This window comes from Electrophorus electricus, chromosome 7 (assembly GCF_041902795.1).
Source record: "Electrophorus electricus isolate QZ-2024a chromosome 7, ASM4190279v1, whole genome shotgun sequence".
NCBI lineage: Eukaryota > Metazoa > Chordata > Actinopteri > Gymnotiformes > Gymnotidae > Electrophorus > Electrophorus electricus.
Window position 1 is genome coordinate 17,025,615 of NC_137503.1, and position 24,833 is coordinate 17,050,447.

At 38.3% G+C, this 24,833-nt stretch overlaps 1 protein-coding gene across 1 annotated transcript in view; it reads left to right on the forward strand.

The window, feature by feature from the left end:
- Positions 1 to 24,833, forward strand: part of raly (RALY heterogeneous nuclear ribonucleoprotein) — a 65,099-nt gene that overhangs the window by 37,954 nt on the left and 2,312 nt on the right. The window contains exons 3-9 of the mRNA XM_081718531.1: positions 3,459 to 3,721; positions 6,361 to 6,436; positions 7,606 to 7,653; positions 22,272 to 22,423; positions 22,922 to 23,035; positions 24,225 to 24,367; positions 24,630 to 24,674. Of these exons, the coding sequence (XP_081574657.1) occupies positions 3,463 to 3,721; positions 6,361 to 6,436; positions 7,606 to 7,653; positions 22,272 to 22,423; positions 22,922 to 23,035; positions 24,225 to 24,367; positions 24,630 to 24,671 (834 nt within the window). The 5' untranslated portion in view covers positions 3,459 to 3,462 and the 3' untranslated portion in view covers positions 24,672 to 24,674. The remainder of the gene's footprint in view (positions 1 to 3,458; positions 3,722 to 6,360; positions 6,437 to 7,605; positions 7,654 to 22,271; positions 22,424 to 22,921; positions 23,036 to 24,224; positions 24,368 to 24,629; positions 24,675 to 24,833) is intronic.

A 24,833-nucleotide genomic window follows, 5' to 3' on the forward strand; every position in this document is an offset into this window, starting at 1 on the left:
AGTAACATCATGACATCAGGTGCACATCAGCAGAAAGAGAGAATAGATTATTAAGCATGTCCAAATATGAGAGTGTGTATTATGGAACTATAATGTGCAAAGATGGACTCTGGCTGATCTAGTTATTGTTAAAAGGATAGAGCCAGAAGGAAAAACAGGCATGAGGGCACCCTAAAACGTCAGCACTCCGCTGCTCTCAGTCAACAAACTTGAGTGACAAAAGAGAGGTGAAGTGACAGCATCATAACATCCCAGTTTACCATAATTCTCAATACCCATGGACCCCCAAATCTGCACCTTTACCTAAGATGGAAGTAGCTAATAAAATGCCTGACTGTACAGATAGGTTTTTAGCCTAGCCTTAAATATTGAAACTGTGTCTGAGTCTCGAACATTTACAGGAAGGTTATTCCATAGTGTGGGAGCTTTATAGGAAAACACTTTCCCTTCTCAGATCAAGTGCTTTAATGAGCCAACCTGACATAGGAATAGCTGTAGATCAGTGTTCCCCCCAACTAGGTTTCACATACAAGCCCATACACACAGACAGACAGACACACGCACACACACACACACACACACACACACACACACACATATATTTTGCCTTTATGCCCATATTTCCTCTTGCCAGCATTGCCTAGCATCAGAACAAGCAATGATGCCACAGGTCCAATAACTCAAACAAGGGAGGAAAAAGAATCACTACTGTCACCTGTCCTCTCTTTCTTTCTCTCTCTCACTCACTCTTTCTCTCATTTTCTCACTCTCTCATCTTTTTATGTTTCTCATTCTCTCATCTCTTCTCTTGCAGGATATGACACTCTGACCTTCATGCATTAAGGTCAACCAGCATTCATTTCCATTGGCTAATTATTTTGCAGATGATATAGGCACAATGAGTAATAAGCAAGACATCTTCTCCTGACAGGAAATTAGGGGCCTAACACAGGCAGCATTCTGTTCAGGGAAGGATAGAGCAATCTCATCATTACAAGTATACTGATTTACTATGGACTTTTCTTTAATCTCAAACAACACCTGCCTGTGGACACACTCAAACTTTGAATTTAGAGGGAGATTGGAAGAGAGAGTGACAACAGAAGCAAGTACAAGTTTAAAACAACACTAGGACATTCAGAAAAGTGTTCCTTCATCTATGGTACCACCTGGAGTAACAAATTGAAGATTACAAAAATCTCTTTAGAGACAGCTTTGTGTGTAACTTCAATGAGCACAAAACCTGTTGTTTTTGTATTTGTGAAGAACTTTCTGTTCTTTGACATGTAGAAACCTAGCCACCTGAAGTAGGAGTGGAATAAACAATAGCAAATGTGCAGATTGCAAACAGGTTGCTCTAGCTTGTAGACTCTCATTCTCATTCTCATGAGAGTCTTTTCTAAGAAACACACTGAATGAATGAGAGTGTGTATGTGTGGTTTACTAACATAGACATCTTTAGAACAAATGGGAATGGGGGTATTGCTTAATATTTATTAATTAATTATTAATGAGGACAAATCAGGCCTCCAATTATCAAATGATCCTAAAGCAATTTCACAAACAGTTAATGTATTATCCTTGTTAACATAGTTTTTCTCCTGGTAGTTTGTTGGCTTGGAGGTGGTCTTTTAGGTAGTTGAGTGCTGTTTTGAGGACTGACTTAAGTTTGTCCCTTTGCTGAGATTGCATCTGGCTTATAACGTGAAGGACATCCCTTCTAGTAGCAAGGAGAGATTTTCTTTCAAAACTCATCAATGGAATTTAAGGCCAAGAGTTTGAAACTGCCAAAGGTCTTTCACTGTGGGCCAAAGTTCAGCAGCAAATTACATCACATCCATGTCAAATGCCACAAAACCTCACGCTGCCAAAAAAGCAAAAGAAAGTAGAGTAGCATTTGTAAGTATTATGCCTTTGGACTGACTTTGGACTGACTGGAACTTGGCTGGGTGTGCATGAGTGCACAGGAGAGAGAGGCAGATTCCCAAGTAGTTTGGAGGTGGAAGCAGATGCTTGAAGATGAGAACAAAACTTTTTAGTTTAGTCTGATGCTCTGGCAACTTTCTCTCAAATGCCAGTTCACCAGTACATACAAAAATGTAACATTCACTGGGGCTACTTCCTTTCTCATAACTTTATCTGCTGTGATTAAACTATTTACATTGCCAAAGTAAATATCTTTAGGAAACTTTGAGACTTTGTGTGTGTGTGTGTGTGTGTGTAGCTCAAGTATTTATTTAATTTGTACCTGTATTTAAAGTTTCTAAATAGATTTATACTAACATTTACAGCATAGGTTTTCCAGAGTGACTTGAATATATTTACATATATTTATTAGCATTGATTCCTGTATTCAGCACTATTCTATTTCAATGGTATCTTTGAATCTAACCTTCTGTATTGGCTTGGATAAATTCTATGAGTAGATGATAAAGTACTTTTGTAAGGTGCTCTGGATAAAAGCGTCTGCTAAATGCCGTATTTGTATTCTTGACAAACTCCTATATGCCAAAGTCACATGTTTTCCTCTTCACATGACAAGAGAGAGGGGTTTGTATTTATAGTATGTATAATCTGTGTATGTAGGATGGTGTATAAGAGAAGGCAAGACAGAAACAGGGTTCAAAATGATGAGAATAAGATTGAAGTTGACATCAAATATCTGCTACTCAAATTTCATCACTTTTCTACGCAAAAACTAGTTCACCTATTGGTCACATATGATTGGAAATTAAATAACAATTATGTTTCACTAATGATACTCCTGCTAAGCACATAAATAATTATCTGGGCTGAACCAAGCACTCTTGATTAGGTCAATCTTGACAAATGTTTAGCAATTATTTTCTTAATACATGTTGAGAACTAATAGCACAATTAGCTAATTATCTCATTCAGATAGTGTGAGATGATAATACATTCCTGTTGCTAAAAATGAAATACCAGCTGGTAATAAGAACACAAGTTAAACATTTATCGATTGTATAGAATAGAAAAAAAAATTAAGCATGAAGTGTATACTTTGAAACTTCAGTTATTCATTTGCATTGTCGCATGTGTGAGTTACTAATGGTGTTAAAAACCTGCTGTTGGTCAGGAGGATCACATAAGTATGTCAGACAGAGGTAGTAAGAATGGAGCATTGAATTAAAGATGCATTAGTTATAGGTGTTAGGTGTTCTGCTACCATGTGATTATCTATGCAGTCATATGCATAGTTTCCCTGTCTAGGGAAAACAGGCCTATCTTATTAGTTTTTCATGTGATAGAAGTATTTAGGCTGCCAGTCTTGCTTCTTTGTTGTAACATTTTATTCCTATTATTAAAAAATAAACAATAAATGGAACTACAAAAACTGCACAGCTCCATCAAGAAGATTTCAAAAGCCCATTCTGAATTATCATGTCATTACCATATTATTCACTTCCTGTTTTTAATTTTTTTTTTTTTTTTTGCAGAGCCATGATGTCACTGAAAGTCCAGACCAGCAACATCACCAACAAAAATGATCCCAAATCCATCAACTCACGTGTGTTTATTGGGAACCTGAACACTACAGTGGTGACAAAGACTGATGTTGAGACGATCTTCTCCAAATATGGGCGTGTATTAGGCTGCTCTGTTCACAAAGGATATGCTTTTGTTCAGTATGCTATTGAGAGACATGCCCGTGGAGCTGTCCTTGGGGAGAATGGACGAGTGCTGGCTGGACAGACCCTTGGTGAGCAGATTTAATCAATAGTTTGACTATTTATTTTATAATTTATAATTTGGTTGTCCATAATATCTCATGCAAGTCCTTGCTAGACCTAAACAAATATACTTAGATAAATGGAGACAGCATGTCCTACATTATGAGTTCTGCTATATTGTTTGATTGGTTGCCCTTACAATTTGCAAAGGAAGAAAGCAGCATATCTTACCTTATCACATTTCTTTAATTCTTCTGTGACAATTTTAATCTCACTCCGTAACCACAAACTAGAGGCTGAGTTCATTGATGTAACTCTGAGTGATACTGTGGAAACTAGCAATGGAGGCTAGGTTAAAATTAGTGTTGAAGACACAACAGAGTCTGTGTATATATATGTTAAAAATATCTTCTGACAGGAAGATATTAAAACATAAGAGAAATCATAGCTTCTCAAAGGAAACAGAAGTATGACATTTTATAAAGAGATTTTGAGGATCAAAAGATTGTGAATATTTTTAAAATTTGGGGACCATGACACTGAACCACAGCTTCCATCGATGATCAGCTCATCCCAGTGCCTGGGGTGTGTCTCCAGAGCTAGAGAGTGTGCCAACAGAGCACAAGGACACAGAAGCTAAAGCCAAGGAGACATCTCAGTAGCTGAGATGGACTGTTGGTGGAATGTAATTCTGGAAGGAGAATGCCCAAAATGACAGTAGTAGAGATAGGAAACATTTAATGGTTTAGCATATCATATCTATGAGAACTTGGAAAGTTATAGAAGTTATAGTACCGGCAGAAAGGAGGTAATCATTTATCTTTGCTCAAGCAGCAGATTTAATACTGTTTGTGTCAGAAATTCTAAGTGGTATTTCTTTTTTTGTTTAAGGAAGAAACACAAACATTGTCTGATATAGGTATCTATAAGGCATAGAAATACATGCAGTTTTGTATTCAGAATGTAAGTATGAGTATAAAAACAGTTGACTATAACATCTTTGTCTTATTGAATATATAATAGTTTATGAAAAGGTATCCAGCAGAAAATAATTTGCATAAAACATGTATTTTACCTATTAGCTAGTATTCAGGTAATACCAACTTCAGTTTGGTGTGTTCACACCTGATGGTGAGGAGGTGTGATTCACAGGCTATTCATAAAGATCTGATTTGAAAGCACACTGTGCATACTCATTAGTCTGCAAATTACAAAATGCAATGCACATCTGGAAAATGATGACTGGAAGGTCAGTGATGCATGACTAAAAATAAAGTGCTTCACGGGTGTAATGTTTACACCATATCTTGTTTTAGAAACACATATTCATCCCTTCATTTATTAAATATTGGTTGCTGTCACGTTTGGCCCTCCTCACATCCTTATTGTCATGGTTACCCTATCTTGTGTATTTGTTTTGTTTTTGTGTTTCCTTTTCTCCGCCCTTCATTTGTAGCACCTGTGTCTTCTTAAATTCTTATTAGTACATGCATTTAAACCCTGTCTTGTTCCCTTTTTTCTTTGCTGGTCATTGTGATAATCCTAGGCTTTGTTCGTTTCCAAGCATCATGTTTTCACTGCCTGTTTGCTATCTCTGTTCTTAGTTATTTGTTCTCATCATTGCTTGTGTTTTTCTTATAGCCTGCTTCCCGTTTTTCATCGTGTTTTGCTTCATTTAGCTTAACCATGTATTCCCCTGCTTTATGTATTGGTTCTCTGACCCTGGACTGTTTCAGTGATTATGATTCTGGATTTGCCCATAATAAATCTCACTCTTCTCTGCACATGCATCCGACAACTAATCGCTCACTGTATTCAGGCCATCACACATATTTTTAAACTGTTTTCTCCTGATCAGTTATTCAGTCAGAGCACAGTGGGTCCTCTAAGAAATAACATTTTTTGCTCCTTTAAGATAAATAAGGGAGAACACAGGTGTTCATCAGCAGGTGTTCATCTCTTGCTGACACTCTTTATCTATTTTAGTCCCAACAGCTCCCATATGCTTGTCCTACTCAGTGTTTTCCTCCATTGTTCTATCTCCATCAACCTTATTTGCTAGTGACTACATCTTTTTCTCTTTTTCATCGCCCTATTCTCCACTGCCAGTTATCAATACCAAGTATGACCATATCAGGATCAGGTTAACAAGATTTGAGAGCCTTCTTAAGGCTCCTTCTTAACTTCTGTATGACAGTCTGACTCCTTGTCTGCTCCATCTCTACTACACCCATCTTTACCATATCTAAAACTGTCCATATCTCTCTAATCTTGGTCTGAAATACCTATGCACTTGTGCCTGCTCTTGTTACATGATTCTTGGAATTAAAGTTTAGAGAGGCTTAGAAAGGTGAAGAGTGAAGAATAGTATAGAAGTACTATATGTTGCAGTGTATTTTAAGGCCCTCTCGCTGAAAAAGTTATCATGTTAATGAAGCTTCATACCAGGTAACCGGTACTTTAATAGTCTTCATAATAATTGAATTGTAGTGACTTTTTCTACTGTATGGTTGCCAGTTTTTAGTAGGTATCACTGTGTTGCAGTGTAATTGTATGATCAAATATATAATAATAATAAGAAGAAGAAGAAGAAGAAGAAGAAGAAAGGAATGTCAGTATACAGTGAAAACCATGGTTTGGTCACGATAAAACTTTCCTCTGTTTGCAGATATCAACATGGCAGGTGAACCCAAACCCAACAGGCCTAAGGGTTTAAAGAGAACAGCAGCAGCAGCACTATACAGGTAAGGGCAGAACTCACCTCAATGCTCCACCACTCATTCTCTGGTTGTATTAACCCCATGGGTAACTGTGAACATGAGTCAGGTTTAATTTACACAAAAAAATGCTGGAATGAAAAATGCCCTGAATTAAACTGAAATCCATTAGGTTCCATATGGTTCTCTCATGTGGTTCTCTCTCATTTATAGTGAAATCCGTATGAAATTGGACAGTGTAAATAATATTGGTGGTTTTAGTTCCATGCTCAAAAAACATAAATTACAAACAGTGGGCAGATCTCATAATTTTAAGTGTTCATCCTCATTTCCTTTCATTGCCTCCTTTCCTTGTGTCTTATCTCCTCCCGCTGAGGAAATAAGGAAAAGATATGTGAATGGAAGAATCTCTTAAATACTGTTACATCTTGAAACCCAGGTCATATGAAATGTAATATGAAATTGTGCATACGATGCAGGATTTGGACAGACTTGCTTGACTGTGCGTTAGCAAAAGTCAACAACATAGTGAACATGAAATCCTAAATGTGCCAATTATTATATCAAAATGAAATACAGAACAAAATAAAATTGACAGAAACAAATGCACTTTGTAAAGAGATGTTGCTCCTGCCACAGCTTTTAAACTGAACCAGATGTGGCTAGAGGTGAAGAAGTATACCATAGGCAAACATCACATGCTGGATAAAAAATTATTCACCACAGAAAACATTTGGCATTGTTAGGTCCGTAAAGACAGTGGAGTGCGATCAATTTACAGGTCACATGCTGGAGGAGGTAGAACAGAGGAATCAAGGAGGCAGTTAAAGATAGGAGATCCACACGACTACTTTAGCTTAAATTTACATGGTGAGTGAACAGTATAGACATCATAGCCTTTCTTATATTTAGTACTTACTAAACATGACAACTTTATTCATGTAGGTTTTTCTAGTTACTTCCAGTATCCTTTTAGTACAAAGCGGAAGAAACAAAAAATGTGCCATTGTCCAATTATTTACCTTTTTTTCCCCTTGATATTATTCAAATACAACCTTATTACAGAAATATTAGGCAATTTTGTGTAGGCAAAGTGTTATAAAGTTTGAAAAAATAAAAAAGGTTTACTCAAATCTCTGTCTGATATTGTAGCCTTTAGTAATTTTGTTTGTTTTTTGTGTGTATTTATTTTACAGTGGTTATGACTTTGACTATGATTACTACAGGGATGACTTCTATGACAGGTGAGAGATTTTTTGGAAACAATAATTCACTTGACATACTTTAAACTAGGTTTAACTCTCTGAACTGAAATTCTAAAACATGATGTAAGAGAAAAAAATCAAAATCCAATTTCATGATTAATCATCAGCATAATTAAATCCAATTTCATTGCCAAATCTAATTTCATGATTAATCATCAGCATAATCAAAATGAGGACATCGCGTAAAAGACCAGGCAAAATAAAAATGCAGACAACTTGAACAATAAATAGTTTAAATTACTAAAGGATGCATGGTTATTTCAAATGAAAAGTTATAGCATACTTATAGTTTTGGAAAGTAGTTTGCATGTTTTAAATTAGGACCTGTTGTTTTGTTATATACTCTGATAACTGCCACAGTCTTGGGCTGTGGACTCTTGGGCATGTAGAGAGGCAAGGATTCTCAGGATGCCAGGCGCCTCTCTGGTTCCCTTTATTTAGTAAATAAATCTGTTCATTAATTAACTGAGTTGTGTGTATGTGTTCAGTTTTGGTTCACTGTTGCTTTTTGCAGTTATTGGGGTGTTAATAGTTGTTACTGTTGTATGTGATTTTTAATTAACCCTCCCCCTATTTTTCCTGTTAAAGCAGTCCTTTTCTCTATTGCTACATTGCTTCAATAAAAGCAGTTATTTTTTGAGAGATGGTGTTGTCTGGTCTTCTGTGCTGATACTACATTAGTGTTAGAAGTTTGATGTTGCAGTCAAGCTTGAAGCAATCGAGTGACATGTCTACAAACTTGAAGGCAGGTGTCAAAGAAGATGGAGCTGTAAGGAAGGGGGATGCCAAGCATAATGTCTGTCCCCTGCTGGTCAGGTCCAGCCAGCCAAGAGAATGGTGGATGGCTGGGGAAGACTCAGAAGGAAACAGCTTGCACTGCTCAACAGCGGAGCCCAGCTGGTGACCGGCACAATAGAGATGACATGCATCACCCTATCATGCTACAACAGCAAGGGTGTATGGGATCCATACTGTGCACAGCTGCAAGTGGCTGCTCAGCATCATGGCTGGATGGTGACAGTCACCAACATATCTGTGTCTGGCACTGGAGAGAAAGTACTACAGGTGCTCCTGGACCTGCTGCTGGAGCAGCATGATGACCTCGCAGAATTGACCACGGCCATATGATGCTTTTGGCATATAATGGCAGCACCTGTGTCTCTCACCGGCAACTGCTTATCTCAAGCCTGTCACAGGCAGCCGCGTGGACATGAGGGGAAGGAAGGGTTTCTGGTCATAGAGGGTCTGAGCCAAGTGCACAAGTTCTTGCTCGTGCTTAATTCAGGATGCATGCATACTCGGTATGGATTTGTTCATGGTGGCCAGCGCTGTGCACAACCTCAAGAAAGAATCGTTGGATTAAAAGAAGAGGTAAGTGAAGCTGGCAGTGGCAGCTAGTGGCAGCTAGGTGGGTCCAAAGGAACTGAACACCAGTAGGTTGGTGGAACTTCAAGGATGGGTGCACTGTCACCACGATGTTTTTTGTTTTTTCATTTTTTTTCATTACAGCGTTTTGTTTTTTTTTAATTCGCATGCTATTCCAGATATAAAATTTAAATATATTTAAATAGCGCTTTTTACAAAGGATGTGGTCACAAAGCAGCTTTACAAATGTCCAAGTCCAAGCCCCCAGTGAGCAAGTCAAGGGCAACAGGGCAAGGGAAAACTCCCTAGACCGTGAGGAAGAAACCTTGAGAGGAACCAACACACAAAGGGAGGGGGGCATCCTTCTCAGGCTGACAACGATCACCACAAAAATAACAATTTTAAGAGAAAAATAAATCAAAAGATGAAAAAATAAGCAAACAATGTCTAGTCCAACTTTCTAGAGGTCTTAGTCTTGTCCTGATGGTGTGTATGTGTCCATGACCCATCCTGCAAGAGAATGTCCAGTAAGGGCAATGGAGAAGTAGTTGGCTAGGGTGGAGGTGTGGTGGGCTACAGGAGGGGACATCACGTGGTCGTGGAAGTAGCCATGGCAGCTGAGATGGATAGAGGTTCAGTAACATCATGCCATCCTGCAAGAGAACTTCCATTAAGGGCAACGGAGAGTAGTTGGCTGGAGTGGAGGTGTGGTGGGCTACAGCAAGGGACATCAGGGGGTGGTAGGAGTAGCCATGGCAGCTGAGACGGGTTGAGGCTCAGTAATATCATGACATCAGGGGTAAGTGTAGCTCAGCAGAAAGAGAGAATATCCAGGTACAAGGGTGTGTAAATGATGGAACTATAATGTGCAATTATGGACTCAGGCAGATGTAGCTATGGCTAAATAAGAGCCAGAAGGAAACACGGGTATGAGGGCACCCTGGAACATCAGCACTCTGCAGCTCTCTGTCAACAAACTTGAGTGACAAAAGAAAGATGAAGTGATAGCATCATGACATCTCAGTTTACCATAACTCTCAATGCCCATGGACCCCCAGATCTAGACCTTTACCTAAGATGGGAAGTAGTTAATAAAATGCCTCACTGTACAGATAGGTTTTCAGCCTAGCCTTAAATATTGAGACTGTGTCTCAGTCTCTAACATTTACAGGAAGGTTATTTCATAGTGTGGGAGCTTTATAGAAAAGGCTCTGCCCCCTGCCTTAGATTTTCTTATTCTTGGTACTAGTAGAGCCTGCACCTTTTGATCTAAGCAGACATGGTAGAACGTGGTGGAACGTAATGTTTCTCTAATGTACTGTGGAGCAAGAACATTCAGTGCTTTGTAGGTTATTAGAAGTATTTTATAATCAATACAAAATTTTACTGGGAACCAATGTAAAGTAGCTAATATAGGATTGATGTGATCAAATTTTCTAGTTCTAGTAAAAACTCTGGCTGCTGAATTTTGAACTAGCTAGAGCTTGTTCAGGCACTTAATGGTAAAACAGGATGGTAAGGCATTATAGTAGTTCAAACTTAAAGTAATAAATGCATGGACTAGCTTCTGCCTTGTGTGAGGAGAACATGTTAATAATTCTTGAAATGTTCCTAAGGTGGAGAGAGGCAATAATAGAAATATTATTTACATGAGCTTCAAATGAGAGACTGGGATCCTTAATAACTCCAAGATCTGATCCCAACACTGGACTAGACCTACTCACTGGTGACAAAGCAAAATGTCTCGGCCCTGTCTCTAGATGAACTGATGCTGCCATGTCAGAAACAGCCTGCCTAACCTAGACCCACTGGAGTAACTGAGGCTCCCAAATCTACATAAAAGTGGCTACTTGAACTAAACATAATGTAATAAGGCATAGAATGGTTACTAGCTGGGCCACCCAGTGGAAGATGAGTTCCCTCTTGCATCTTGGTCCTCCAAAGTTTTCTTCCTTAATCCACTCTAGGTTTTTTTCCTTGCCAATGTCAGTAGCTTGCTCATTATAGATCTGGCTCCATACATTTGTAAACCTGCTTTGTAACAGTGTGAAAAAGTATAATGTGCTGTATACATTTTTAAAAAGTGTTACATAAATAAATTTGACTTTGCCTTTGACTTAGCTTATTCACAGCCAAGGAGGAAGATTTAGTGCTGCCCAGCACTTACACAAGTGACACTGCACCAAATCAGCTCCATCACTACCGGCACTGTATCAATCCATAGAATAGTCCCTGGGCAGTGCCCGTGCTCCTGGCAAAGAAAAAAGATAATAGCAGGTGCTTCTCTGTGGACTCTGTGTAGTCTGTGACTCAACCATATCAAAAATTGAGACTCATATTACCCTGCTTCAGTCAGTCTGCTCCAATGCACACATGGATAGGGTCATCATGCATGTCCTAGGCCTCCTTTTCACCACAGATGCAGGAGACACTATATCTCTGTGGCCAAGGATTATGTCACGAGGCATATGCGGTCCTGGACCAGAGCATTGGCAATGATGGCAGAGTGAATAGTGGATTAGTTTTTCCTGCCAGTTTGGGATACCAAAGAAGCTCCACAGTGACCACAGGTGATATACATTCTACCACATGTATGCATAAGCAAGGCACTACAAGCACTAGCAGAGCAGATCACAAGTGCTGAACACAAACAGCCAGAATCACTTTTCATCATTTTGGGGGACTTCAACAGTGATTAACTCACTGGTGAACTGCCCAAATACAAACAGCATGTGACCTGCCCCAGTAGGGGGAATAACATTTTGGGTCACTGCTATACTGTATTAAAAGGTGCATATCACTTTGTCCCTCGTGCTGCTCTGGGCCTCTCTTACCACTACCTAGTCCGTCTTCTCCTAACATACAGGTATAAGCTCAGATGCGCCAAACCTGTAGTCAGCATTATTAAGAAGTGGACCAGTGAAGCTAAAGACAGACTCCAAGACTGCATGAAAGCAATGGACTGGGTTGTGTTTGACAATGCTACAAGCAGCCTGGATGAATGCACAGACATCATACATCAGCTTTTGCAAGGATATCTGTGTTCCCACCTGGACTCAATGACATTGTGGTTTAATGCCAAGCTGAAACAGCTACGCTGATCCAAGGAGGAAGCATACAGAAGTGGTCACTGTACAATCAAGCAAGGAAATCCCAGAACAAAGTGGCCAAAACAAACTACACAAACAAACTGCATAGAATGATGTCCTCTAACAAGCCATCAACCATGTGGAAAAGGGCATCACCAGCTACAAAGGCCACCCTCCCAGAAAATGGGTGGTCATCAACTGGCTAACAACTGTAACACATTCTACTGCAGGTTCGAAATGCCCAGCACCACACACCTACTCAACCACAATCCACACTTCATCAACACCCAGCTACCCACTCAGCCCACCCTGAAGATCTATGAGGGAGATCTCCTCATCAAAAAACAAAAAGTGAAGTTGGCACCTGGCCCTGGTGGAAGTTAACCCTCTTGTCTGCGGGCCTGTGGGACCAGCTTGCACCTGTCTTCACAAATATATTCAACAAATCACTGGAGCTGTGTGAAGCCACCATCACTGGATTGAACAACTATAGACCTGTTGCCCTAACATCTGTGGTCATGAGATTCTTTGAGAGACTGGTACTGGCTCATCTAAAGGACATCACAACCCACCTGCTGGAACCCCTGCAGTTTGCATTCCAGGCCAGCAGGTCAGTGAACTTCACCTGATCCTCCAGCACCTACAACACCCAAGAATTTATGCAATAATTCTGTTCTTGGACCGGCCAATAGATCAAAAACTTTATCACTGGCAGAAAGCAACTGGTAGGGTTGGAAAAGTTCACATCAAGAACCCAGATCATCAGTATGGGTGCCCCACAAGATTGTGTACTCTCCCTGCTGCTTTTCACACTGTACACAAATGACTGAACCTCCATGGACCCCTCAGTCAGCATTCTGAAATTTGCAAATCATCAGTCTGATTCATGATGATGATGAGTCTGTTTACAGATGGGTGGTGGACCAGGTTGTCCTCAGGATCATCCACAATAATCTGGATCTGAACACAAAAAAAAAAACAGTGGAAATGACCGAGGTCTTCAGGATAAGTCCCCTGACCAGCCTTGACAGAACTGTCGGCAGTGAAGTCCTTTGAAGTTCCTGGGTACTACAATTACCAAGGATCTGAAGTGAGACAGTAACATCAGCTCTGCAAAACAACCCAGCAGAGCATATAATTTCTGTGTCATCTGAGAAATTTCAACCTGCCCCATGAGCTGATGGTCCAGTTATACACTGCCATCATAGAATCTGTCATCACCACATCCATTACAGTGTCGGGCAGCTCAGCTACCAAGCATGACTTCAACATACTGCAGAGCATTATCTGGTCTGCAGAGAAGACCATTGGTGTTAAGATGCCCACACTGCTAGATCTGCTCACTTGCAGAATCAGGAGGCAGGTGGAGAAGATCACAGCAGACCCATCTCACCCCAAATAAGGCCAAATGAGCCAAATGAGGATCCTGACAATTTGGCTACAGAGAAACTTTTTTCCATATGCCATCAAAGTCATGAACAGTTGAATATCTCAAGGCACACATAATAATACACATAATCACACTCCTAAATATTTAATCTCAATCATGTAGTACTTCACCTTTATCTGCTCTTTTCTGCCCTACCTTTACCTGCCAAACTACTTAGTTATTTTACTTCATTCTACAGTTGCATCTCCCAACTGCTGTACACAACACTCTTAACAATTGATGCACATGTAATGTTCCAAGTATATGACTATGTGTGTGTGTGTGTGTGTGTGTGTGTGTGTGTGTGTGTGGTGGAAATGTCTTTTGTTGTACTGTGTACAAGCAACTGTGTGGTATGAATAATTGTAACCAAGAACAAATTCCTTGTATGTGTGAGCATACTTGGCCAATAAAGCCTGATTCTGATCCAATGGTATAACTTCATGGCTGAGATCTGAAACTGGCTGGAATTCCAGAAGACTCAGATTACACTGATCCACCCCCAGATTGATGGCTTTATGGAGCATTTTCAAATGGTCCTTACCAGTCAGCATCAATGTGATGGGGACTACCACTCAGCTAGCCATCATCACCCCTCAGCATCAGTGTGACTGGGACTACCACTTGTCCCTGGTTCTGCTGGCAATACTGCTCCTCCATGGAGGAGTCTAAAGTATTTACTACAGCCCTCCGTAAGTTTAGCTACAAGCGTCAGACTGGTCTGTCAAGACCGACTGGCCCCATATTGACCCCATGAAGGAGGGACTGTGGCTGGCCAAGAGGCCAGATAGACTGATGGGGCACCCACTGTCAGCATAGTTCTTTTTTCTGTATTGTTGCAGTGCTTTAATAAAAGTGATGTCAGCCTTTCAGAAGCACAGGTCACATTTTGCAGGTCACATCAAACCTGAGCTGAGAATGAATAAATAGGGCAAATGTTTAACTATGTAACTCCCAAAGCCAAAAGACAATGTTGTCAACTGAAAACATAAGACATTTTCACATAACAGGTTGTGATAAGAAAAACCGTTGGTATCTTGCCCAAAACAGTGGTAGCTCAGTGGTTAAGGTACTTGACTTGTAATTGGAAGGTTACTGGTTCAAGCCCTGCCAAGTTGCCTGAGTAAGGCTCTTAACCCTCAATTGCTCATATTGTACTCTGTCATAATTGTAAGTTAATTTGCATAAAAGTGTCAGGTAAATGTAAAACCACATAATTCTGACTCAGCATGAGTTGGGACAGATGCCAAAAGAAAGATTTATCTTGTTTATCTCTTACAAGCTCTGCAACCAATGCTAGATTACTTAAATATGAAAGCTGACATATCTTCTGCAATTAAGGTGCTAGACTAGTAATCACAAATTCAAGCCCCACCATTGTCAGGTTACAACTGAGCAAGGCCTTGAGCAAGGCCCTTAACACTCAATTGTTCAAATTGTACTTGGTCACATTTGTCATTTTGGATATAAGCAATAAATGTAAATGGGACCTATTAAGCCCATTTTCAGAATTTTATTTTTAGGGTCTACTAGAATAGTAGTACATTACATTACATTATTACATTACATTATTTTGCTCATACTGTATATCTCTTTTCACCCTGTCTGAAACACTTTGTTAGTGCTCCTGTGTGTTTAAATTCCCCCCTGCCGATGAGCTCAGACTGCTCTGATTGGTCAGGCAAATCAGGCAGAACCATCAATGATATGTAACCTTGATAATTTCATAATAAATGGTTTTTATAATCTTCATTATAGCTCTGATACAGCCTAAATTCCACCAAAATATTTTCAAGACTGTGACTTTTGCAATTGCAAGTTTGGCTGTCATTTGGCAGCTTTCCCCAAAATCTTAGATAAATGGCAGAATTTGAAAGCACACGGGTCTAGATAAGGGTGCTTGAAAATAGGCGCGATTAATGCTACCTTGAGAGCTGTTTGAATGGAGCAAAAAGTTAAGAAAGTCTTAATTATTTCTGGTAACATTTCTTTCAGCAACCTTATGTAAGAATGCAAAGTCAGGCAGGTTTGCACATTCCAAATCCAGTAATGTGGGACATTGTCAGTGTCAATGTGGGATGCTGTGGTGATTAATTAGTATTTTCAGCTAATCACATTACTCATTCCTTTAAAATATTGTGCACTAACTGCTATGGCTAAACAGAAAAATCTTAAGCAAGAGTGGTTTACATCAAAGAAATACATCAAAATGTATGCTAGTTCTTTAACTTTTAAGAGAACTTTTTAAGAACTTTTATAGTTTATGTTAAAAACATAATTCAAGTATTTAACATGCAAGTACTTAACATGTAGGGCAGTGTTAAGTGTTAAGGGTCAACTTGTAATTGGAAGGTTGCCAGTTCAAACCCCACCACTGCCAAGTTACCACTGTTGGGCCCCTGAGCAAGGCCCTTAACCCTCAATGGCTCATAGTTGTACTCAGCAACAATTATAAGTCACTTTGGATAAAAGCGTTGGCTAAATGCCATAAATGTAAATTTCCAGAATGCATTTCATTTTTCTACATCACTCATAAAATCTTTCTCAAAAATAATATGACCTTGTCATGAGCTACCATTTCCATGGAGCTGCCATTTATTTGAACTATCCCCACCACCCATGCACAATATTAAGCCATGAAGGCATACTTAAACCCCACTTTATCAAGAGTGGGTCCTTTTCTAACAGAGGCTGCCTTGTTGTGCTGCTTTATTTCTACAGTAGCCTAGAATGGACAAACCTAACACTGGCTCTAAAGAGTGCCTTTTGCATTCTCATGATGAGACAAATCTGTATTTTTATGAATTCTCTGCTGCTATAACAATGGTTGGAAGATGTAGAAGAATCTGATTGCTGCATGTACTGGCTAACCATTTAGTGTTGAGGTATGTCTTAGAACCAAAATTTGACAAATCAAGGATCTTACTTATTATTTAACCCAAGAAAAGCAAAGGAAGGTGAATCCTTATGATCAAAGAAGTGAAAACATAAAGAAGCACAATGAAATCAGGACAGTTGATGGTAGAAAACAAGGATAAAACGGGGTGTGGCCTTTTCCAGATAGAAATCACTGATGAGGAATAAATGTTTTCAGACCAATGCTTAAGTTATCTATTTTCTGCTTGGCATTTACTTTAGGGTACCACTATAAATGTGATTTGTTTGATAGCTTTAGCTAATCTAAAGCATATTTACACTAAAGCTTAGTTACAAACGCATCCTTTATCCCTATGTAAGTATGGGACAGTGAGATGAAAACATTTAATTGCAATCAGTATTGTGGATTGCAATTTTACATTTATGCATCAAAACTAGAATTTATCTGTGGTATTTGGTATAAAAAATGATGTTACCAAGATTGGTCTACAGCTAATGAAAATTATTGTCAATGAAATGTTTAAAAAGCTTTGGAGCTCAAGTCTCAAACCTCTAATCAGGTAGTCTGTGTGGTCAACATAACAAGGTAGTCTGTGTGGTCTGTGACTCTGCAAATAGGGAATAATATCATGTCTTGTTATCCCACAATCAGACTAAATATCTATAATGTAAACCTTCTTGTTATTACTATGATTTTTTTTCTTTGTATTACCATGCAAAGCAGCTAGCTACCATTAGTAAGAAAATGTTACTACAATATGGAACAAGTATGGTTAGTAGGGTCTTAGAAATGTCAGCTTGAAACCAGATTGCAACAATACATATGTGGAAATGGAGAGGTGAGGGAGAGGGTGTATAGTTGGTTGTAATATGCAACCACTAGATGCCACTAAATCTTACACACTGCTATTTTAAGATGTCATGATAGTCTTTGCACACATATGAAAAAAACATGGACAGATTTAGATTTTTTGATGTACTTTAACGGAACATGGACCCAGCTAAGTTCTTTAAAGCAGCATTTATGTTCAAGTGAAAATTCAAATGCTAATTTAAACAATCAATGATCTTTGATTAAAGTTAAGTTCACAATATTATAAAATTGTAAAATATTACAATTTGAAAATGATGGGTATTTTAGTTTATCATTAACATCTTTGTGGAGTCACAATGCTAAGTTTAAGGAACCGCTAATAACAGCCATTAACATCTGAGTTAAAAAGAAAACATTTCACAAGAACTCCCTCTGTGACCTGCTAAGAAAACTGTGGATTAGATGCAATATGAATGGCTACGGAAACCTTATTGTGAGGATCAGTTTAATGTCTATGTCCACAGATGTTCAGAATATTGTATCCATATGATTGTCAGTCATGTTTATTTATTTGCCTCTTATGATCTTTGTTCCTTGACTTACAGCCATTTGATGGTACCCTTGACTCTAGTCAGTATTTTACAGATCAGATGCACAGTAATTTCACCATTTTCAAGTGAGCAAGAAAATAGCCACTGACTGCTTTCAGTTTTTTGTCTAGATAGCAGATGGCCATCAGAAGAATATCTTTTGTCTTTCACTCTGTTTCTTTTTCACTGTCTCCAACTCTCTCACATATATACAAAACAAAGTGTTAGGATTAATTAGGATTAATTTGTTAACTTTCATAACATACAGATACCTTTTACTTATGTCAGATTATTTGAAACAAATCCAGAAATATGGTTACCCATCCTTTATTAAAATGTGTATAGTAGTGCTGATTCACTCCTTTTAAAAAAAGTATATGAATTTAGCAAAAAAAAAAAAGCCAATCCACAGTGATACAATACTTCTTTTCTTGAAAGCTTTGCATGTAGCTATTAGGAAACGTTCTTACTGTAATAAATATGTGAACTAAAATAAAACATGTTTTATTTAAAGCCAAAACTAGCTAAATTTAGCATGTTATCAATTTCCACATTCTGCAGTGAAGCCAACTACAGTGACTGTGACTAATAGCTGACTCTATAGCATATGTGGATTGCACTCTCCTGCCAAATAAAGTGACACATATCACTATGGGAGATTTGGTCTCATTATAATTAGGTATCTGCAACACCTAAAACAGTGCTCTTATCAATGTAAATTATATACATGATAGACACACCTGCTGTATTTATTAACTATTGAATACTTTTAGTACATTTATGCAATAGCCCAAATCTGGGTATCTTCAAGTGTACCGAGATCATCTTCAACTTCAAGATCAAGAATTATGGACATTCATTCATCATTCAGCCACAAATGTTAACTACTATCGGCACCTTAATGCCAATAATATTGCTCAAGTGAGTTATTTGAAATATATTAACACTATTGCACTAAAATGTGCAGATACAAAATATTAAATACCTAGAATATTAAGTATTTAGAAGAATTTGATCACTCTGAAGCTTTATATTTTGTATCTTTAATTTCACATTATACTATATCTATTCTTTTCAGAACTCATTCTGATGTTTCATATTTTTCTAGGTCTGCAAATAATTTTTATATTCCAGCTACAGTGGTAATGTAGAAAATGAAGTTTCTGACCACTAATTAGTTGTTGTTTGTCCAAATGATCATTTATAGCATTTAGCTGACACTTTTATCCAAAGCAACTTTCAATTCTGACTGAAAACAACTTAAGTAATTTAAAGTTAATGGCCCAACAATAGTAACTTGGCAGTGGTGGGACTTAAACTAGCAACCTTCTGATGACAAGTTGATTACCTTAACCACTGAGCAACAGTTATGTGCCTCAAACTATTTCCGGTAAAGTAATTTCAAAGCACATTGACTCCTGTGCTGCTTGTTGTGGATTTTTTTTTTGTCTTCGTAGTTCAGTCTGAACACTTCATCCATACTCCAAGATTCAATATACATGGCATAAACCTGATGGAGACCCTCATATCTTTTCCACTGAAGTGTGCTGTGAGGTCTTAATGTTACTAACAGATGATACAAGTATATCATGTAGGGGTTTTCTTTACTCCTACATGACATGGTACACTAACATAAGAATGCCATGCTTAATAAATATTAATCGGTCCCAATTAATCAGTCTCAAAATGAATAAAAAATTATCACAATCATTAATTTATAAGTAATGAAAGTAACATTAATGATATGATTTCCAAAAGATTTAATAAATCTGATTTCTTGTCAATACTGACAACAAGAATTTCAATAACAAGATGTGATAAATATTTTTTCTTTTATCGAGAACCAAGAAAATTGGTGCCCCAGAACGATGTGGCTGTATGTTAATAAGCTCAGCTGGTCTTGTTTAAGCATGATCACAGAACAAAGGACAATGGCACCAAGTTGAAACAAATTAACAATAAGTCGGCAGTGTGTTTTGTCCTTGTAAAGGTGAAACAATAGATACCACATAGGTTTGTTAGTAAAGAGAGAACACATGCTAAGAGGAAAGATGCTATTTTCTGTGTGCACAGATCTTGATTTTAACTGATCTAAACAAAGATGGTTCAAACCAAATGCAGAAATACATTAAAACTGTATAATAAAAAAGTAAGTATTATCTAAAAGTATTAGTTCTCTAAGCTTTATGTTCTATGCTCTCTAAATAAACTATGCCCAGATCTTTAGAAAGTCTCATATCTTTAATATTTTTGGAGGTTTTGCAAGCATGTTATCCTCACTGAATTCTTCTAGAATTTCCATTGCTTGTTCCTTGGTGGGTGAAACACAGTGTCATCCAGTTGTGCTGGGAATCATCCTTCTGGCACTAATGTCCAGCAATTGGAGATCTGCCTCTAGATTCAGAATAGGGATAGGGAATGATGGGGATGTTGGAGGTCTTGGTCATGTGAGTACCAGAACATATTTCCAGAGTTCCCCACCCACAATATCTCAATGCAATCAGCTAGTGAAGTTAAAATTACATTTTTCATATAATGCTTTTTTCAGCACACATTGTCGCAAAGCAGCTTTATAAATGTCTGGGTCCAGATCCCTAATGAGTAACCCAGGTGTGACAAAGATGTTGTTGTGTGGATTAAGGAAGAAACCTTTGGAGGCTCGAGAATCAAGAGGGAAGACCCCTTGAAAGACCCAACTTATAAACAGTCCATACAGTCCATTGAGTGCAAAACAGCAAGTGCCACATGGTTAGATATATTTGATAAATTAAATTTAAAGTAGGTGTAGAAGTTTCAGGATCTGTTTCTGCATCAATTGGAGGAGATGAAGTAGGTGGTGCTATATGACAGCATCAGTTTATCTACTGGTGTCTTTTTCTGGCATTACCTCAGATTTTTCATAATCAGTGAGTGGGTCTGATCCAGAGTTTCTCAGCCATCTCAGCCATAAACTGCAGCCACTAAGGGAATAGGCCCAATAAGGAAGAAATCTAATTCTACTACTGTGGAGAAATTGGTCACACTAAACCCTATTGTCAGTGTAGGAAAAACAAGTTTACCCTGTTTTGAACAATCCCTAGAGCAGATCCTACAGTTGGACAAGACCCACTGTTTCAGTGCTGGTAAATGGTCATTGATTTATGTATTGATTGATACATGCAACACTCATTAGAGAGAAAGTCTGGTCCTTAAAGAAGAAGGGAATTAGATCAGAATAAGGGTGAGCTGTGTATGTGAGGATGAAAAAAGTTACCCTACTGCTGAAGGTTAGTAACAGTAAATTTCCTCAGTAGCTCAGTGGTTAAGGTACTTCACTTGTAATTGTAAGGTTGTTGGTTCAAGCCCCACTACTGCCAAGTTGCCACTGTTAGGTCCCTGAGCAAGGCCATTAACCCTCAAGTTGTATGCAGTCATAATTGTAAGTTGCTTTGGATAAAAGCATCAGCTAAATGTTCTGCTGGCTGTAGCAGCACATTTATTATGTTTTGTAGTTTTAGACCAGGACCTTCCGGTGATTGTATGCCTGCTCCCTAAAATTAAACAATGTATAGTCTTGATAAGAATGCAGAGTGCTAGAGAAATTCTAGAGGAGTTACCCTTTAAAGACACTAAAACAGATGTAGCTTCCCCCAAGCCTTCCAAATCCAAATGCCAGAGAATCAGGGAAATCTTTCTTAAGTCAGCACTGGTAGTCCAAGAAGAGGAGCTACCACATCCTGAAATCTGAGTGGACCTTCCAATTCCATCAAACATTGCCACACTGCAGGATCAGGATTAAACTTTTCAGATACATGGTTTAATAAGGTGTTTTAGGTTGACTGGTGTAAAGCAGAAAAGCACAGGACTAAGTGGAGAGATTTATATCTTGAAGAATGGACTCCAATATCTATACAGAGTTACCTAGTTACCACAATGGGTAACTTGTGATGTTATGTTTATGAATGATCTGGCTCTTTTTAACCAGCTCCTAGGTAAAAGAAGAATTCCATAACAGCTGCTTTTATTACCAGATTGATAAACAAACTGAACAGATGATTTTCTTCTGAAACTTTAAAGGAACATCTGCTCTTCATCCAAAGTACACTTCTTTATTTCTTAGACCAACATTGCTTTTTTGACATTGTGTAAACAGTATGAGATATTAGACAACAACCTCTGAGCTGAGCTTCAACAGGCAAAGCCATTCATTGGAAGGACATGATGCCATTCTGAAACAGAAAATGTGTATAACTTTTGGTTTCCCCAACATCTGAAATATTTTTAAGATTGTTAAAACGGTGGAGGTTTCATCAAGTGTTTTTGGTGAGTTTTAACAGTGCTCATATACAAGGGTAATGCTCAGTGAAAACTGATGCCTTGCTTTTTTGACTCCAAATGTCAATAATAGACTGAGTGTGTTGACATTTCTGCCTTTCTCTTTTCTCTTCCATTAGACTGTACAGAGGTAGAGTGTCACCTGTGCCTAGAATGGTACCAGTAAAGCGCACCCATGTGGCAGTGCCCGTGATGCACAGGGTGAAGCCATTACCTGTCAAACTCCTGACCAGATCTGGCATCCTACCAAACACCTCCATTAAACACAAATGTAAAATTATTTTTCACTTGATTGATCCCCTTCAATAGTTATTTTCAGTTACTTGAACCCATTGTGAGATGAGGTGAAACAATGCTCATTTACTTTTTTGTATGCACTGGCATCAGAAGCTTTAAAACATTAAAGAAATTACACATGATCCCCCCAGAATGTAATTTCAGATCAGATCTGCTATAAATATAGAACCAAAAGGTTTATTGTAGTTGTAAAGAAAGGTCCACACTTTGAATAGTTTCACAGTTTGGTTCAGGAAAATGAAAGATCAGCTCACATCAAAGATCATGAAACTCAGCTAACTCAGAACTCAAATAAGTAACTATGTAAACTCTTCAAGCAACATTGAAACTCTCAGGCATTGTGCAGTATAATATCAAATGCTGGCATTTTCTCTTCTGAGTTTTATAATATTTTGACTTATTAAAGCGAAGCAGTTTTGTTCTTTTTTCAAGCTTGTTTCTTTGTGTCTGTGTGTGCACATGTGACCAGCAGTAAAATCCAATGAACTTCAAGCTATCAAATTAGAACTTACTCAGATCAAATCCAACATTGATGCGCTGCTGGGACGTCTAGACCAGATCACAGTGGACAAATTCTGCACAAGAGGTGAGAGACTAAACTACAGCAAACATCCACAATCATACTGTCAACTTGAGAGAATACTTATAATGTTTGAGATAAGATTTCAAACCACAAAACATTTACCATTTTTACTTTTTGGAGGTTGAGATATATTTGGTAGCAAGTGGATAGTCAGTTCATGAAGTTCATGTGTTGGAAGCAAGAAAAATGAGCATGAGGATCAGAGCAACACATGCTGGTGGGGAGCAAAGGCTAGCCCATCTAATGCATTTTTTATTTATGTATATGGATGACATGTGCATGTGCAAATATGGCAACAGGATGTAAACTGGCAGAGGTCCTGACATTCATGTGGAGTTACATTGGCACATACCACCTATTTAAACACTGTTGTGGACCAAGTACTCCCCTTCATGGCAATGATATTCCATGGCAATGATATTTTGGGCTGCCCATTGTACACTATATTGCCAAAAGTATTCGCTCGTCTGCCTCCGCACACAGAAAAGAATGAGAGTGACCCATTCTTTCACAAATGGTTGCATGCCTAGGTGCTTGGTTTTATACACCTGTGGCCATGGAAGTGATTGGAACACCTGAATTCAATTATTTGGATGGGTGAGTGAATACCTTTGGCAATATAGTATATTTCATCTCTACCCAGGCACCATGTTTGGTCTTATTACCCTTTGAAACGCTTGCTGGCTTCTATAACAGTCATCTTTATCTCAGTTTCCATACTACCAGCTTCTAAGGAGGGCAAAGAGAATGTCAATTGTTTTCTTTATCTGGAGTTTTTGATGATTGTTTATAATTTTCTCAATGTGCTAATTATTAGTGGTAAAAATATTACAATAACTTTTTTGACCTTAGTGAAGATTCTGTGGTGATCCACAATTTGATAAACTTGTAAAAGCAATCATTTAAAATTCTGTGCATATGCACTATATATATATATATATATACCTAAGTACTGGTTAGAAAAGGCCTTTTCCAAAAACGAGGCAACAGATTATTTTTATACAATTTTATAGATGCGTTCCACAAAATGGTATCATGCCATGAAAACCAGTTGAATAGAACAGATCTTGGAAAAAATCTGTGATGTATTGGTGCAAAGTAAATTTACTTTGTTGCTTTGAATCATAGTTATACCCACAACTACATTTAACTCCATGTATATGTGTATGCACGTGTATGCGTGTTTGTTTAGAGCTGCGGAAGGCTGATGAAAACAAGACTGAATTGTCCCAAGATGAATCGGGCTCTGACTCAGAGCAGCTGCCAGATGAACAGCATCACAGTTACATAGAGGAAGGAGAAGACAATATGCAAGAAAGGCATGATGAAGACATGGTAAATGTGAAAGAGAGATAATGGGAGAGAGAAAGAGCACAAGAGACAATGAGAAAGAGTGCACAGCAAGCACAAAAAATAGGAGCAACAAAGCGCAAGGGTTAATATGGCACAAGGAGTACCATGTGTTGATTTGGCATGTAACTTCACAAATCATCCCTGCAAATATGCAACATCAGATGATCACCAGTGTGTGTGTGTTTGAAATCCACTGTCAGCACAAAATGACCACAAAATTATTTCTCAATTCTTTTCTCTCCAGGAAAACAACCGCTTGCCAGAAACAGACCCTATTCTCCAATAAAAGGCAAGTTTTTGAACAAGAGATCCTCACTTGTGCAAGCAAAGTGCTTCTGTTTGTATGTAATTATATCATCTCAATCTACAATATTATTGAATGATTTTGAGTTTTCTTCATTTTGATAAGATGCGTGTTTGGCAAGTAATATGTCTGCAGCTGTTTCAA